Source organism: Oncorhynchus gorbuscha, linkage group LG12 (assembly GCF_021184085.1).
Source record: "Oncorhynchus gorbuscha isolate QuinsamMale2020 ecotype Even-year linkage group LG12, OgorEven_v1.0, whole genome shotgun sequence".
NCBI classification, from domain to species: domain Eukaryota; kingdom Metazoa; phylum Chordata; class Actinopteri; order Salmoniformes; family Salmonidae; genus Oncorhynchus; species Oncorhynchus gorbuscha.
The window spans coordinates 697,769-717,662 of NC_060184.1; the positions used below are offsets into that span (position 1 = coordinate 697,769).

A 19,894-nucleotide genomic window follows, 5' to 3' on the forward strand; every position below is an offset into this window, starting at 1 on the left:
AACCTAATGAGTTAACAGGGTGACCCCAGTCTCCTCTAACCTAATGAGTTAACAGCCCCAGTCTCCTCTAACCTAATGAGTTAACAGGGTGACCCCAGTCTCCTCTAACCTAATGAGTTAACAGGGTGACCCCAGTCTCCTCTAACCTAATGAGTTAACAGCCCCAGTCTCCTCTAGCCTAATGAGTTAACAGCCCCAGTCTCCCCTAGCCTAATGAGTTAACAGCCCCAGTCTCCCCTAGCCTAATGAGTTAACAGGGTGACCCCAGTCTCTCTCCCCTAGCCTAATGAGTTAACAGGGTGACCCCAGTCTCCTCTAACCTAATGAGTTAACAGGGTGACCCCAGTCTCCTCTAACCTAATGAGTTAACAGGGTGACCCCAGTCTCCTCTAGCCTAATGAGTTAACAGGGTGACCCCAGTCTCCCCTAGCCTAATGAGTTAACAGGGTGACCCCAGTCTCCTCTAACCTAATGAGTTAACATTTACATTACATTTAAGTCATTTAGCAGACGCTCTTATCCAGAGCGACTTACAAATTGGTGCATTCACCTTATGACATCCAGTGGAACAGTCACTAATGACAATAGTCCATCTAACCTAATGAGTTAACAGGGAACCCCAGTCTCCTCTATTCCTTAATGAGTTAACAGGTGCCCCAGGGTTTCAGGTGTCTCCTAATGAGTTAAGGTGGTGATTGCCCCAGTCTGTCCTGAGTTGAGGGCCCCAGTTCCAAACCAATGGGAGTTAACAGCGAACAGTTTTAACCTAATGAGCTAACAGGGAGCCCCAGTCTCCTCAACCTAGGGAGTTAACAGCCCCAGAGGTCCTCTAACCTAATGAGTTAACAGCTCCAGTCTCCTCTAACCTAATGAGTTAACAGCCCCAGTCTCCTCTAACCTAATGAGTTAACAGGGTGACCCCAGTCTCCTCTAACCTAATGAGTTAACAGGGTGACCCCAGTCTCCTCTAACGTAATGAGTTAACAGCCCCAGTCTCCTCTAACCTAATGAGTTAACAGCCCCAGTCTCCTCTAACCTAATGAGTTAACAGCCCCAGTCTCCTCAAACCTAATGAGTTAACAGCCCCAGTCTCCTCTAACCTAATGAGTTAACAGGGTGACCCCAGTCTCCCTCTAACCTAATGAGTTAACAGCCCCAGTCTCCTCTAACCTAATGAGTTAACAGCTCCAGTCTCCTCTAACCTAATGAGTTAACAGCCCCAGTCTCCTCTAACCTAATGAGTTAACAGCCCCAGTCTCCTCTAACCTAATGAGTTAACAGCCCCAGTCTCCTCTAACCTAATGAGTTAACAGGGTGACCCCAGTCTCCTCTAACCTAATGAGTTAACAGGGTGACCCCAGTCTCCTCTAACCTAATGAGTTAACAGCCCCAGTCTCCTCTAACCTAATGAGTTAACAGCCCCAGTCTCCTCTAACCTAATGAGTTAACAGCCCCAGTCTCCTCTAACCTAATGAGTTAACAGCCCCAGTCTCCTCTAACCTAATGAGTTAACAGCCCCAGTCTCCTCTAACCTAATGAGTTAACAGGGTGACCCCAGTCTCCTCTAACCTAATGAGTTAACAGCCCCAGTCTCCTCTAACCTAATGAGTTAACAGCCCCAGTCTCCTCTAACCTAATGAGTTAACAGCCCCAGTCTCCTCTAACCTAATGAGTTAACAGCCCCAGTCTCCTCTAACCTAATGAGTTAACAGCCCCAGTCTCCTCTAACCTAATGAGTTAACAGCCCCAGTCTCCTCTAACCTAATGAGTTAACAGGTCTCCTCTAACCTAATGAGTTACACCCCCAGTCTCCTCTAACCTAATGAGTTAACAGCCCCAGTCTCCTCTAACCTAATGAGTTAACAGCCCCAGTCTCCTCTAACCTAATGAGTTAACAGCCCCAGTCTCCTCTAACCTAATGAGTTAACAGGGTGACCCCAGTCTCCTCTAACCTAATGAGTTAACAGGGTGACCCCAGTCTCCTCTAGCCTAATGAGTTAACAGCCCCAGTCTCCTCTAACCTAATGAGTTAACAGGGTGACCCCAGTCTCCTCTAGCCTAATGAGTTAACAGCCCCAGTCTCCTCTAACCTAATGAGTTAACAGCCCCAGTCTCCTCTAACCTAATGAGTTAACAGCCCCAGTCTCCTCTAACCTAATGAGTTAACAGTGTAACAGACGTCCCCCAATTGTAATCAGGGTCAATGAATCTGGTTTCCTGCTCAATGTCCTGGCAGTAATGTTGCTAGCTGTTGATTGGGTGCTGCTGAGAGGCTTGGTTCTGATTGGCTGTGTTTCCAGGCCCCCAGAGGACATCTCCCACAGTGACCAAGACAGCCCCCTCCAGGCAGATAAACTCTGCCTCCATCCGCAGGGCGATGCCCACTAGAGCAACCAGACCATCAGACGCTGAGATCCTAGAACTGAACCAGCAGGTACACACACACTCTCTCACTCAGCTTCCTCTTTTATTATATATTTATTTTATTTCACCTTTATTTAACCAGGTAGGCCAGTTGAGAACACCTTTATTTAACCAGGTAGGCTAGTTGAGAACACCTTTATTTAACCAGGTAGGCTAATTGAGAACACCTTTATTTAACCAGGTAGGCTAGTTGAGAACACCTTTATTTAACCAGGTAGGCTAGTTGAGAACACCTTTATTTAACCAGGTAGGCCAGTTGAGAACACCTTTATTTAACCAGGTAGGCTAGTTGAGAACACCTTTATTTAACCAGGTAGGCCAGTTGAGAACACCTTTATTTAACCAGGTAGGCCAGTTGAGAACACCTTTATTTAACCAGGTAGGCCAGTTGAGAACAAGTTCTCATTTACAATTGCGACCTGGCCAAGATAAAGCAAAGCAGTGTGACACAAACAACAACACAGAGTTACACATGGAGTAAAACAAACATACAGTATAAAAATATATATACAGTGAGTGCAAATGAGGTAAGATAAGGGAGTTAAGGCAATAATTAGGCCATAGTGGCGAAGTAATTACAATTGAGCAATTACAGACTGAAATGGTAGATGTGCAGAAGATGATTGCAAGTAGAGATACTGGGGTGCAAAGGAGGTAAATAAATACAGTTTGGGGATGAGGTAGGTAGATGGGCTATGCACAGGAGCAGTGGTCTGTGAGCTGCTCTGACAGCTGGTGCTTAAAGCTAGCGAGGGAGTTATGAGTCTCACTTTTCAGTGATTATTTTTCAATTCGTTCCAGCAGAGAACTGGAAGGAAAGGAGGCCAAAGGGTGAATTGGCTTTAGGGGTGACCAGTGAGATATACCTGCTGGAGCGCGTGCTACGAGTGGGTGCTGCTATGGTGACCAGTGAGCTGAGATAAGGGGGGACTTTACCTAGCAGGGTCTTGTAGATGAAATGGAGCCAGTGGGTTTGGCGACGAGTATGAAGCGAGGGCCAGCCAACGAGAGCGTACAGGTCGTAGTGGTGTGTAGCATATGGGGCTTTGGTGACAAAACGGATGGCACTGAGATAGACTGCATCCAATTTGCTGAGTAGAGTGTTGGAGACTATTTCGTAAATGACATCGCCAAAGTCGAGGATGGGTAGGATGGTCAGTTTTACGAGGGTAGGTTCGGCAGCATGAGTGAAGGATGCTTTGTTTTGAAATAGGAAGCTGATTCTCGATTAAATTTTGGATTGGATATGCTTAATGTGAGTCTGGAAGGAGAGTTTACAGTCTAACCAGACAGCTAGGTATTTGTAGTTTTCCACATATTCTAGGTCAGAACCGTCCAGAGTAGTGATGTTGGACGGGCGGGCAGGTGCTGGTAGCGATCGGTTGAAGAGCATGCATTTAGTTTTACTAGTATTTAAGAGCAGTTGGAGGCCACGGAAGGAGAGTTGTATGGCATTGAAGCTCGTCTGGAGGTTTGTTAACACAGTGTCCAAAGAAGGGCCAGAAGTATAAAGAATGGTGTCGTCTGCATAGAGGTGGATAAGGGACTCACCCAGGAGCAAGAGCGAAATTACATTTACATTTACATTTAAGTCATTTAGCAGACGCTCTTATCCAGAGCGACTTACAAATTGGTGCATTCACCTTATGACATCCAGTGGAACAGTCACTTTACAATAGTGCATCTAAATCTTAAAGGGGGGGTGAGAGGGATTACTTATCCTATCCTAGGTATTCCTTAAAGAGGTGGGGTTTCAGGTGTCTCCGGAAGGTGGTGATTGACTCCGCTGTCCTGGCGTTGTGAGGGAGTTTGTTCCACCATTGGGGGACCAGAGCAGAGAACAGTTTTGACTGGGCTGAGCGGGAGCTGTACTTCCTCAGTGGTAGGGAGGCGAGCAGGCCAGAGGTGGATGAACGCAGTGCCCTTGTTTGGGTGTAGGGCCTGATCAGAGCCTGGAGGTACTGAGGTGCCGTTCCCCTCACAGCTCCGTAGGCAAGCACCATGGTCTTGTAGCGGATGCGAGCTTCAACTGGAAGCCAGTGGAGAGAACGGAGGAGCGGGGTGACGTGAGAGAACTTGGGAAGGTTGAACACCAGATGGGCTGCGGCGTTCTGAATGAGTTGAAGGGGTTTAATGGCACAGGCAGGGAGCCCAGCCAACAGCGAGTTGCAGTAATCCAGACGGGAGATGACAAGTGCCTGGATTAGGACCTGCGCCGCTTCCTGTGTGAGGCAGGGTCGTACTCTGCGGATGTTGTAGAGCATGAACCTACAGGAACGGGCCACCGCCTTGATGTTGGTTGAGAACGACAGGGTGTTGTCCAGGATCACGCCAAGGTTCTTAGCGCTCTGGGAGGAGGACACAATGGAGTTGTCAACCGTGATGGCGAGATCATGGAACGGGCAGTCCTTCCCCGGGAGGAAGAGCAGCTCCGTCTTGCCGAGGTTCAGCTTGAGGTGGTGATCCGTCATCCACACTGATATGTCTGCCAGACATGCAGAGATGCGATTCGCCACCTGGTCATCAGAAGGGGGAAAGGAGAAGATTAATTGTGTGTCGTCTGCATAGCAATGATAGGAGAGACCATGTGAGGTTATGACAGAGCCAAGTGACTTGGTGTATAGCGAGAATAGGAGAGGGCCTAGAACAGAGCCCTGGGGGACACCAGTGGTGAGAGCGCGTGGTGAGGAGACAGATTCTTGCCACGCCACCTGGTAGGAGCGACCTGTCAGGTAGGACGCAATCCAAGCGTGGGCTGCGCCGGAGATGCCCAACTCGGAGAGGGTGGAGAGGAGGATCTGATGGTTCACAGTATCGAAGGCAGCCGATAGATCTAGAAGGATGAGAGCAGAGGAGAGAGTTAGCTTTAGCAGTGCGGAGCGCCTCCGTGATACAGAGGAGAGCAGTCTCAGTTGAATGACTAGTCTTGAAACCTGACTGATTTGGATCAAGAAGGTCATTCATAGAGAGATAGCGGGAGAGCTGGCCAAGGATGGCACGTTCAAGAGTTTTGGAGAGAAAATAAAGAAGGGATACTGGTCTGTAATTGTTGACATCGGAGGGATCGAGTGTAGGTTTTTTCAGAAGGGGTGCAACTCTCGCTCTCTTGAAGACGGAAGGGACGTAGCCAGCGGTCAGGGATGAGTTGATGAGCGAGGTGAGGTAAGGGAGAAGGTCTCCGGAAATGGTCTGGAGAAGAGAGGAGGGGATAGGGTCAAGCGGGCAGGTTGTTGGGCGGCCGGCCGTCACAAGACGCGAGATTTCATCTGGAGAGAGAGGGGAGAAAGAGGTCAGAGCACAGGGTAGGGCAGTGTGAGCAGAACCAGCGGTGTGGTTTGACTTAGCAAACGAGGATCGGATGTCGTCGACCTTCTTTTCAAAATGTTTGACGAAGTCATCTGCAGAGAGGGAGGAGGGGGGGGAGGGGGAGGAGGATTCAGGAGAGAGGAGAAGGTGGCAAAGAGCTTCCTAGGGTTAGAGGCAGATGCTTGGAATTTAGAGTGGTAGAAAGTGGCTTTGGCAGCAGAGACAGAGGAGGAAAATGTAGAGAGGAGGGAGTGAAAGGATGCCAGGTCCGCAGGGAGGCGAGTTTTCCTCCATTTCCGCTCGGCTGCCCGGAGCCCTGTTCTGTGAGCTCGCAATGAGTCATCGAGCCACGGAGCGGGAGGGGAGGACCGCGCCGGCCTGGAGGATAGGGGACATAGAGAGTCAAAGGATGCAGAGAGGGAGGAGAGGAGGGTTGAGGAGGCAGAATCAGGAGATAGGTTGGAGAAGGTTTGAGCGGAGGGAAGAGATGATAGGATGGAAGAGGAGAGAGTAGCGGGGGAGAGAGAGCGAAGGTTGGGACGGCGCGATACCATCCGAGTAGGGTCAGTGTGGGAGGTGTTGGATGAGAGCGAGAGGGAAAAGGATACAAGGTAGTGGTTGGAGACTTGGAGGGGAGTTGCAATGAGGTTAGTGGAAGAACAGCATCTAGGTAAAGATGAGGTCGAGCGTATTGCCTGCCTTGTGAGTAGGGGGGGAAGGTGAGGTCAAAATCATTGATGTATACAGAGAAGAGAGTTGGCCCAAGAATTGAACCCTGTGGCACCCCCATAGAGACTGCCAGAGGCCGGACAATAGGCCCACTGATTTGACACAGTGAACTCTGTCTGAGAAGTAGTTGGTGAACCAGGCGAGGCAATCATTTGAGAAACCAAGGCTGTTGAGTCTGCCGATGAGGATGTGGTGATTGACAGAGTCGAAAGCCTTTGCCAGATCAATGAATACGGCTGCACAGTACTGTCTTTTATCGATGGTGGTTATGATTTCGTTTAGGACCTTGAGCGTGGCTGAGGTGCACCCATGACCAGCTCTGAAACCAGATTGCATAGCGGAGAAGGTACTCCTGCAGCTTTCCAATTATTGGGAATCTCAGATGACACGAAAGAGAGGTTGAATGGGTTAGTAATAGGGGTTGCAACAATTTCGGCAGATAATTTTAGAAAGAGCGGGTCCAGATTGTCTAGCCACGCTGATTTTTAGTGTTCCAGATTTTGCAGTTCTTTCAGAACATCAGCTATCTGGATTTGGGTGAAGGACAACTGGGGGAGGCTTGGGGTTGCTGTGGGTGGTGCCAGGCAGTTGACCGGGATAGGGGTAGCCAGGTGGAAAGCATGGCCAGCCGTAGAAAAATATTTGTGAAATTCTCAATTATAGTGGATTTATCGGTGGTGACAGTGTTTCCTATCCTCAGAGCAGTGGGCAGCTGGGAGGAGGTGCTCTTATTAGGTGCTCTTACCTCGGTCTCCCCCTTCTCTCTCTCTACCTGTGTGTGTGTGTGTGTGTGTGTGTGTGTGTGTGTGTGTGTGTGTGTGTGTGTGTGTGTGTGTGTGTGTGTGTGTGTGTGTGTGTGTGTGTGTGTGTGTGTGTGTGTGTGTGTGTGTGTGTGTGTGTGTGTGTGTGTGTGTGTGTGTGTGTGTGTAGATGTTGGATCTGAAGCTGACGGTGGATGGTCTGGAGAAAGAGAGAGATTTCTACTTCAGTAAGCTGAGAGACATCGAGTTGATCTGTCAGGAGAATGAGACCAACGCCAGCCCAACACTCTCCAAGATCATGGATATACTGTACGCTACTGAGGTAGGACACACACACTTAATAAAACACACACACACACTGAATAAAACACACACTGAATAAAAACACACACACACACACACACACTGGATAAAACACACACACACTGGATAAAACACACTGGGTAAAACACACACACACACACACTGAATAAAACACACACACACTGGATAAAACACACTGAATAAAACACACACACAACACACACACACACACACACACACACACACACACACACACACACACACACACACACTGAATAAATCAGACACACACACTGAATAAAACACACTGAATAAAACACACACACACACTGAATAAAACAGACACACACACACACACACACACACACACACACACACACACACACAAACACACACACACACACTGAATAAAACACACACACACACACTGAATAAAACACACACACACACTGAATAAAACACACACACACACACACTGAATAAAACAGACACACACACTGAATAAAACACACACACACACACACTGGATAAAACACACACACACACTGGATAAAACACACACACTCACTGAATAAAACACACACACACACTGAATAAAACACACACACACACACACACACACACACACACACACACACACACACACACACACACACACACACACACACTGAATAAAACACACACACACACACACTGAATAAAACACACACACACACACACTGGATAAAACACACACACACACACTGAATAAAACACACACACACACACACACACACACTGAATAAAACACACACATACACACACTGGATAAAACACACACACACACACACACACTGGATAAAACACACACACACACACACTGGATAAAACACACACACACACACACTGGATAAAACACACACACACACACTGGATAAAACACACACACACACACACACACACACACACACACACACACTGGATAAAACACACACACACACACACTGGATAAAACACACACACACACACACACTGGATAAAACACACACATACACAAACACACACACACACACACACACTGGATAAAACACACACACACACACACTGGATAAAACACACACACACACACACTGGATAAAAACACACACACACACACACTGGATAAAACACACACACACACACACACACACTGGATAAACACACACACACACACACACTGGACACACACACACACAAAAACACACACACACACACTGGATAAAACACACACACACACACTGAATAAAAAACACACACACACACACTGGATAAAAAACACACACACACACACACACACTGGATAAAACACACACACACACACACTGGAAAACACACACACACACACTGGATAAACAAAACACACACACACACACACTGGATAAAAACACACACACACACACACTGGATAAAACACACACACACACACACACTGGATAAAACACACACACACACACACACACTGAATAAAACACACACACACACAATGAATAAAACACACACACACACGGGATAAAACACACACACACACACACACTGGATAAAACACACTGGATAAAACACACACACACACACACACACACACACACACACACTGAATAAAACACACACACACACACACTGAATAAAACACACACACACACACACACACACACACACACACACACACACACACACACACACACACACACACACACACACACTGGATAAAACACACACACACACACACACACACACACACACACACACACACACACACACACACACACACACACACACACTGAATAAAAACACACACACACACACTGAATAAAACAGACACACACACACTGGATAAAACAGACACACACCCTGGATAAAACACACTGGATAAAACACACACACACACACACACACACACTGAATAAAACACACACACACACACTGAATAAAACACACACACACACACTGAATAAAACACACACACACACACTGAATAAAACAGACACACACACACTGAATAAAACACACAGACACACACACTGGATAAAACACACACACACACTGAATAAAACACACACACACACACTGGATAAAACACACACACACACACACACTGGATAAAACACACACACATACACACACACACACACTGAATAAAAACACACACACACACACACACACACACACTGGATAAAACACACACACACACTGAATAAAACACACACACACACACACACACTGAATAAAACACACACACACACACACACTGAATAAAACACACACACACACACACACACACACACACACACTGGATAAAACACACACACACACACACACACACACTGAATAAAACACACACACACACACACACTGGATAAAACACACACACACACACACTGGATAAAACACACACACACACACACACTGGATAAAAACACACACACACACACACACACTGGATAAAACACACACACACACACACACACACACACACACACACACACACACACACACACACACACTGAATAAAACACACACACACACACTGAATAAAACACACACACACACACTGAATAAAACACACACACACACACTGAATAAAAAACACACACACACACACACACACACACACTGAATAAAACAGACACACAGACACTGAATAAAACACACTGGATAAAACACACACACACACACACACACACACTGGATAAAACACACACACACACACTGGATAACACACACACACACACACTGGATAAAACACACACACACACACTGAATAAAACACACACACACACACACACACACACTGAATAAAACACACACACACACACACACTGGATAAAACACACACACACACACACACACTGGATAAAACACACACACACACACACACACACACACACACACACACACACACACACACACACACACACACACACACACACACACACTGAATAAAACACACACACACACACACTGAATAAAACAGACACACACACACTGAATAAAAACACACACACACACACACACACTGAATAAAACAGACACACACACACTGAATAAAACACACTGGATAAAACACACACACACACACACACACACACACACTGGATAAAACACACACACACACACAAACTGGATAAAACACACACACACACACTGGATAAAACACACACACACACACTGAATAAAACACACACACACACACTGAATAAAACACACACACACACACTGAATAAAACACACACACACACACACACACTGGATAAAAAACACACACACACACACACACACACACACACACTGGATAAAACACACACACACACACACACACTGAATAAAACACACACACACACTGGATAAAACACACACACACACACTGGATAAAACACACACACACACACTGGATAAAACACACACACACACACTGGATAAAACACACACACACACACACACTGGATAAAACACACACACACACACACACACACTGGATAAAACACACACACACACACACTGGATAAAACACACACACACACACTGGATAAAACACACACACACACACACACACTGGATAAAACACACACACACACACACTGGATAAAAACACACACACACACACACACACACACACACACACACTGGATAAAACAGACACACACACACTGAATAAAACACACTGAATAAAACACACACACACACACACTGAATAAAACACACTGAATAAAACACACACACACACACACTGAATAAAACACACACACACACACACACTGAATAAAACACACTGAATAAAACACACTGAATAAAACACACACACACACACACACACACTGGATAAAACACACACACACACACACTGGATAAAACACACACACACACACACACACTGGATAAAACACACACACACACACACTGGATAAAACACACACACACACACACACTGGATAAAACACACACACACACACACACACACTGGATAAAACACACACACACACACACACTGGATAAAACACACACACACACACACTGGATAAAAACACACACACACACACACACTGGATAAAACACACACACACACACACACTGGATAAAACACACACACACACACACACTGGATAAGACACACACACACACACTGAATAAAACACACACACACACACTGAATAAAACACACACACACACACTGGATAAAACACACACACACACACACACACTGGATAAAAAAAAACACACACACACACACACACACACACACACACTGAATAAAACACACACACACACACACTGGATAAAACACACACACACACACACTGAATAAAACACAAACACACACTGGATAAAACACACACACACACACTGGATAAAACACACACACACACACACACACACACACACACACACACACACACACACACACACACACACACACACACACACACACACACTGAATAACACACACACACACACACACACTGAATAAAACACACACACACACACACTGGATAAAACACACACACACACACACTGAATAAAACACAAACACACACTGGATAAAACACACACACACACACTGGATAAAACACACACACACACACACACACACACACACACACACACACTGAATAAAACACACACACACACACTGAATAAAACACACACACACACTGAATAAAACAGACACACACACACTGAATAAAACAGACACACACACACTGAATAAAACACACTGAATAAAACACACACACACACACTGAATAAAACACACACACACACTGAATAAAACAGACACACACACACTGAATAAAACAGACACACACACACTGAATAAAACACACTGAATAAAACACACTGAATAAAACACACTGAATAAAACACACTCGATAAAACACACACACACACACACACTGAATAAAACACACTGAATAAAACACACTCGATAAAACACACACACACACACACACTGAATAAAACACACTGAATATAACACACACACACACTGAATAAAACACACACACACACACACACTGAATAAAACACACTGAATAAAACACACACACACACTGAATAAAACACACACACACACACTGAATAAAACACACTGAATAAAACACACTGAATAAAACACACACACACACACACTGAATAAAACAGACACACACACTATAGTAACATGAATAGAATCATGTAGTAAGTGTTAAACAAATCTAAATATATTTAGTAGCCACCCTTTGATGACAGCTGCGTGACAATTTTGATGTCTTCACTATTATTCAACAATGTAGAAAATAGTAAAAAATAAATAAAAACCCTGGAATGAGGTCGAACTTTTGACTGGTACTGTACTTGTGTATGTTGAAACACACACTATATACAGCATGGCATTCGGAAAGTATTCAGAAAAAGTACCTCGACTTTTTTCACCATTTTGTTACATCACAGCCTTATTCTAAAATGTATAGGATTGTTTTTTCCCCCTCATCGATCTACACACAATACCCTATAATGACATCACAATACCCCATAATGACATCACAATACCCCATAATGACATCACAATACCCCATAATGACATCACAATACCCCATAATGACATCACAATACCTCATAATGACAAAGCATAAACAGGTGTTTAGACATTTTAGCAACTTATAAGAAATGTAAAACTGAAATATCACATTCACATTAGTATTCAGACCCTTTACTCAGTATTTTGTTGTAGCACCTTTGGCAGCGATTACAGCCTCAAGTCTTCTTGGGTATGACGCTACAAGCTTGGCACACCTGTATTTGGGGAGTTTCTCCCATTCTTCTCTGCAGATCCTCTCAAGCTCTGTCAGGTTAGATGAGTATCGCTGCACAGCTACTTTCAGATATCTCTAGAGATGTTAAATCGGGTTCAAGTCCTGGCTCTGGCTTGGTCATTCAAGGACATTCAGAGTCCCGAATCCACTCCTGCGTTGTCTTGGCTGTGTGCTTTGTGTCGTTGCCTTGTTGGAAGGTGAACCTTCGCCCCCAGTCTGAGGTCCTGAGCACTCAGGTTTTCATCAAGGATCTCTACTTCTCCACCAATTGCTCAGTTTGGCCAGGTGGCCAGCTCTGGGAAGAGTCTCGGTGGTTCCAAACTTCTTCTATTTAAGAATTATGGAGGCCACTGTGTTCTTGGGGACCTTCAATGCTGCAGAAATGTTTTGGTACCCTTCCCCAGTTCTGTGCCTCAACACAATCCTGTCTCGGAGCTCTACGGACAATTCCTTCGACCTCATGGCTTGTTTTTTTTTCTCTGACAACTGTTGGACCTTATATAGACAGTTGTGTTCCCTTCCCAAATTGTATTTATTTATTTAACCTTAAATTAACTAGGCAAGTCAGTTGGGTACAAATTCTTATTTATAATGACTGCCTAACCTGGCCAAACCCGGACAATGTTGGGCCAATTGTGTTCTGCCCTATGGGACTCCCAATCACGGCTGGTTGTAATACAGCCTGGAATCAAACCAGGGTTTGTAGTGACACCTCTAGCATTGAGATGCAGTGCCTTAGACCGCTGAACCAGGGTCTGTAGTGACTCCTCCTCTAGCACTGAGATGCCTTAGACCTCTGAACCAGGGTCTGTAGTGACGCCTCTAGCACTGAGATGCAGTGTCTTAGACCACTGAACCAGGGTCTGTAGTGACGCACTGAGATGTCTTAGACCACTAACACTGAGGTGCAGTGTCTTACTGAGACCACTGAACCAGGGTCTGTAGACCACTGAACCAGGGTCTGTAGTGACTCCTCTAGCACTGAGATGTCTTAGACCACTGAACCAGGGTCTGTAGTGACGCCTCTAGCACTGAGATACAGTGACTTAGACCACTGAACCAGGGTCTGTAGTGACGCCTCTAGCACTGAGATACAGTGACCTCTGAACCAGGGTCTGTAGTGACTCCTCTAGCACTGAGATGTCTTAGACCTCTGAACCAGGGTCGGGAGCCCTGAGATATCATGTGATTTAATTTATATCAGGTGGACTCCAATCAAGTTGTAGAAACATCTCAAGAATGATCAACGGAAACAGGATGCACCTTAGCTCAATTTCGAGTTTCATTGCAAAGTGTCTGAATACCTATGTAAATAAGGTATTTCTGTTTCTTATTTTTAATACATTTGCAAAAATGATCATTATGGGGTATTGTGTGTAGATTGATGAGAAAAAAAGCATGTATTTAATGTATTTTAGAAGAAGACTGTAATGTAACAAAATGTGAAAAAGTGAAGGGGTCTGAATACCTTCTGAATGCGTTGTATATTGCCATCCACAGTAGAGGGCGGTGTCCTGTGATTACACACAGTCCTACAGGAGCAGCTGCTGCTCCATCAACTAGAAGCTTCTAAAAGTCATGTTCAAAATAGGAGGTAGAATTAATCAAGCTAATAAAATATTAACAAACTGTTTAATAGTCATACTAACAATTGTTTGTTTTGTTTGTTTTTTATGAGTGTTGTGAAGTTCAGTGTTTTACAACTTGACATTAGACGGTTCCTCACCATCAATGTCGTCTAAACGGCTTTCCATGGATTATAACTCGCCCATAGACTCAAGTTATAAAACACTCAAGTTCCCCTATAAGTGTATGAAGCTAGGTTACCAGCTAGGCTACCAGGTTACCAGCTAGGTTACCAGCTAGGCTACCAGGTTACCAGCTAGGTTACCAGCTAGGCTACCAGGTTACCCAGGTTACCAGCTAGGTTACCAGCTAGGATACCAGCTAGGTTACCAGCTAGGATACCAGCTAGGTTACCAGCTAGGCTACCAGGTTACCAGCTAGGTTACCAGCTAGGTTACCAGCTAGGCTACCAGCTAGGTTACCAGCTAGGTTACCAGCTAGGCTACCAGCTAGGTTACCAGCTAGGTTACCAGCTAGGCTACCAGGTTACCAGCTAGGTTACCAGCTAGGTTACCAGCTAGGTTACCAGGTTACCAGCTAGGTTACCAGCTAGGTTACCAGGTTACCAGCTAGGTTACCTGATTACCAGATAGGTTACCAACTAGGTTACAACTCTCCCCCTCTCCTCTCTTCTGTATCTCTCCCCCTCTCCATTGTAACTCTCCCCCTCCTCTCCCCTCTCCTCCGCCTCCTCTCCCCCTCTCCATTGTAACTCTCCCCCTCCTCTCCCCTCTCCTCCGCTTCCTCTCCCCCTCTCCATTGTAACTCTCCCACTCCTCTCCCCTCTCCTCCGCCTCCTCTCCATTGTAACTCTCCCCCTCTCCTCTTCCCTCTCCATTGTAACTCTCCCCCCTCCCCCTCCTCTCTCCTCTCCCCCTCTCCATTGTAACTCTCCCCCTCTCCCCTCTCCTCCGCCTCCTCTCCCCCTCTCCTCTCCCCTCTCCATTGTAACTCTCCCCCTCCTCTCCCCTCTCCTCCACCTCCTCTCCCCTCTCCATTGTAACTCTCCTCTCCCCTCTCCTCTCCCCTCTCCTCCGCCTCCTCTCCCCTTTCCTCCGCCTCCTCTCCCCCTCTCCTCTCCCCTCTCCTCCGCCTCCTCCCCCCTCCTCTCCCCTCCTCCGCCTCCTCTCCCCTCTCCCCTCTCCTCTCCCTCTCCATTGTAACTCTCCCCCCTCCTCTCCCCCTCTCCCCTCTCCTCTCCATTGTAACTCTCCTCTCCCCTCTCCTCCGCCCCCTCTCCACCTCTCCCCTGTAACTCTCCCCCCCTCCCCCTCTCCTCTCCCCCTCTCCTCTCCCCTCCTCTCCCCTCTCCATTGTAACTCTCCTCTCCCCTCTCCTCCGCCTCCTCTCCACCTCTCCCCTGTAACTCTCCCCTCCCCTCTCCTCTCCTCCGCCTCCTCTCCACCTCTCCCCTGTAACTCTCCCCTCCCCTCTCCTCTCCCCCTTTCCTCTCCCCCTCCTCTCCCCTCTCCATTGTAACTCTCTCTCCCCTCTCCTCCGCCTCCTCTCCACCTCTCCCCTGTAACTCTCCCCCTCCCCTCTCCTCTCCCCCTCTCCTCTCCCCCTCCTCTCCCCTCTCCATTGTAACTCTCCTCTCCCCTCTCCTCTGCCTCCTCTCCACCTCTCCCCTGTAACTCTCCCCCTCCCCTCTCCTCTCCCCTCTCCTCTGCCTCCTCTCCACCTCTCCCCTGTAACTCTTCCCCAGGGCGAGGTTGAGAAAGAGAATACCTTCTCAGACAACTTACCTGATCACTAAAGGTGAATAAAATTAATAATTACACACACACCATTCACACAACTTTTTACATGCACACACACACTTACACACCCCCAGCCAGCCCCTGACCTCTGTCTGACCTCTGTGTGTGTTTTAGGATGGCTTCATGGCGCCAGAGTACGACATGGTGGAGGAGGCGCCACAGGGAGACCAAGAAGAATACTAAACACACCTCCTTTCTCTGCACCACTACACACCTCCTTTCTCTGCACCACTACATACCTCCTTTCTCTGCACCACTACACACCTCCTTTCTCTGCACCACTACACACCTCCTTTCTCTGCACCACTACACACCTCCTTTCTCTGCACCACTACACACCTCCTTTCTCTGCACCACTACACACCTCCTTTCTCTGCACCACTACACATCTCCTTTTTCTGCACCACTACACACCTCCTTTCTCTGCACCACTACATACCTCCTTTCTCTGCACCACTACACACCTCCTTTCTCTGCACCACTACACACCTCCTTTCTCTGCACCACTACATACCTCCTTTCTCTGCACCACTACACACCTCCTTTCTCTGCACCACTACACACCTCCTTTCTCTGCACCACTACACACCTCCTTTCTCTGCACCACTACACACCTCCTTTCTCTGCACCACTACATACCTCCTTTCTCTGCACCACTACACACCTCCTTTCTCTGCACCACTACACACCTCCTTTCTCTGCACCACTACACACCTCCTTTCTCTGCACCACTTCCCTCCGTGGCTCACCTCTTCAAGATTCTCATCTCCTTCCCCTTCTCTTCTCCCATCCTCTCGCAACCACCCCCCCAAGACATGTCTGCTCCGGACAGTTCATCTGAATGGGCATTGTTAGCAGGGTGCTAGGCTAATAGCTAGCTCTGAACAGCTCCTCTGAATGGGCATTGTTAGCAGGATGCTAGGCTAATAGCTAGCTCTAAACAGTTCATCTGTATGGATGTTGTTAGCAGGATGCTAGGCTAATAGCTAGCTCTAAACAGTTCATCTGTATGGGTGTTGTTAGCAGGATGCTAGGCTAATAGCTAGCTCTAAACAGTTCATCTGTATGGGTGTTGTTAGCAGGATGCTAGGCTAATAGCTAGCTCTACCAAATATGGTGATGAGAGGAAGCACAGTGGCCAGCAGTGGGAGAAGGATTTTGGCCGACATTCTGCAAATTTTCTCATCAATGAAACATTTGACCTCTACAGTTTTTCTGTTTCCCAAACTAGAATCTGTAACAAGCAGAGTGTACTGCGTTTTGTAGACTTTATCCTTTACGAAAGTTTCAAAGTATTGTGTTGTTTAGAAAAAGTGTAAGGGTGAATTGAGTTATTGCACACACGCACTTCAGAGTAGGCGTTCCCTAATGGAAATATGCAAATAAATGCTAGAATGTGCCAATAGGATCGCACCAGCTCGTGGTTGGCTCTGCCCACTATGGTTTATTTGCTCCCATTGGAAATGACAGACTCTGGTCTATCTTGGGTTAGTTATAAAAATCTTTGGTTAATCTGTATGGGAGGTGTTAGCAGGGTGCTAGGCTAATGGCTAGTGTAAATGTCAGGTTGTTAGCACAAAGTATGGCTCTATAGAGCCCTCTGCCTATAGATGCAGGTCACACATCAAACTCCATCATCTCTGAACCCAGAACCAAGTCTCGCATGCTTCTCTCAGATTGGAAAGAGACTCACTCCACTGACTCACTGGCCCAGTTCAGCATTAGGGTTCGGCATCTACCTACCATACACATATCAGTCATCAGTCCCTGCATTAATAATATGGGCTCAGCTGCACCACCATGTTGTCAGTTGTCAAGTGACTCTGTCGTCAGGGAAACAGCCTGTTGTAAAGAAGCGATTAACCAGGCGGCATGATTTTATTTCTTTAGCGGTTATTTTAACCAATCAGAAGGATCCAGAAACCTACATGTAAGGTGATTGGGTGAGGCCAGCAGGAAGCAGGGGTCGCTATTCAGCAGGGAGCAACGTTACAAAACATTCAGATAGAACTGGATTACAGTAGAACAGACTCAACTGTATGTCACAATCATGTCAGCTCTATTTCTTACATTTCTGTCTGCAACAGTCGGCGGGTGTTAGCCACTGAATTCACCCTGGGTTAATTTGTTGTATTGTTTTGAATGTGGAGTTAGTTAGGGTAAACATGGAGTGGCTAACAGGTTAACAAGGTGGTTAATGTGAATCTATTTATTACCCAGAGAAGGCTTTTATTATTAAACTATATGAATGAACAAAAACACACTACCATAGATACTAATGGGTGAATGTGGATTATTGTTTTAGCTGCTGTCTTTGATTTGGAGTTTTTTGGGGGGGGTTGTTGACATGTTGCACTGTGTTAAAAACACCACAGTCTCTGTCATGGTGATGGGGAGCAGGGCTCAGTGGTAACTGACAGCTGCCGCTGGTTGTCATGGCAGCCCTGTGTGATAGACATGCATTGTTTGTCATTTTATTACGAGGCTGAATAAAGAGATGGGTTCAAAACCAAAAGGAATAGACTGGTCGACTCTTATTGTAGGAGTGGACAGACACACACCTTACGTCTATGACACACACACAGGTCTAGATTCAGGGCTCGATTCAATCCGTAGTGCTGAATAGCTGCGCTACAGTGCTATAGAAGTTCAAAGGCAATGTTCCTATAATATATGCCATTTAGCAGACTGTGTTAGCGGAGACTGCATTCACAGTATAGCGCTGCATATATCAGCACATGTGTCAGATCTTCCACAATACAGATTGAATCTAGCCCATAGTCTGTGCCCTACCATGGTGTCCTCTCTCTGGGTGAACTCTCCACAGTCTACCCTGGCTCCCTGGAACACATCCAGCCCTCATTGGGCACTCGGAGAGAAAGGAATATCGTTGGCAAGAGCAGAAGAAAAGAAATGGAATGGTGCCGAAGGAGATAGCTACCGATCCCGTAACCAATCTATTCTGATTGTTTTTCCGCATTATTTGTAACTTATTTTGTACATAATGTTTCTGCCACCCTGTCTTATGACCAGAAAGAGCTTCTAGTTATCAGGACCGATGAATCCTTTTTCTCCCAACGAGTCGGACGCGAAGGATTGACTGCACAGCCAGGCACGACTCCAACGCTATCATTCATTTTGCTGATGACACAACAGTGGTAGGCCTGATCAACGACGAGACAGC

At 46.3% G+C, this 19,894-nt stretch overlaps 1 protein-coding gene across 1 annotated transcript in view; it reads left to right on the plus strand.

The window, feature by feature from the left end:
• LOC123991476 (microtubule-associated protein RP/EB family member 3-like) overlaps positions 1 to 18,707 on the plus strand; it is a 61,688-nt gene extending 42,981 nt beyond the window's left edge. The window contains exons 6-8 of the mRNA XM_046293096.1: positions 2,301 to 2,434; positions 7,390 to 7,542; positions 16,825 to 18,707. Of these exons, the coding sequence (XP_046149052.1) occupies positions 2,301 to 2,434; positions 7,390 to 7,542; positions 16,825 to 16,893 (356 nt within the window). The 3' untranslated portion in view covers positions 16,894 to 18,707. The remainder of the gene's footprint in view (positions 1 to 2,300; positions 2,435 to 7,389; positions 7,543 to 16,824) is intronic.
• Positions 18,708 to 19,894: the final 1,187 nt, after the last annotated feature.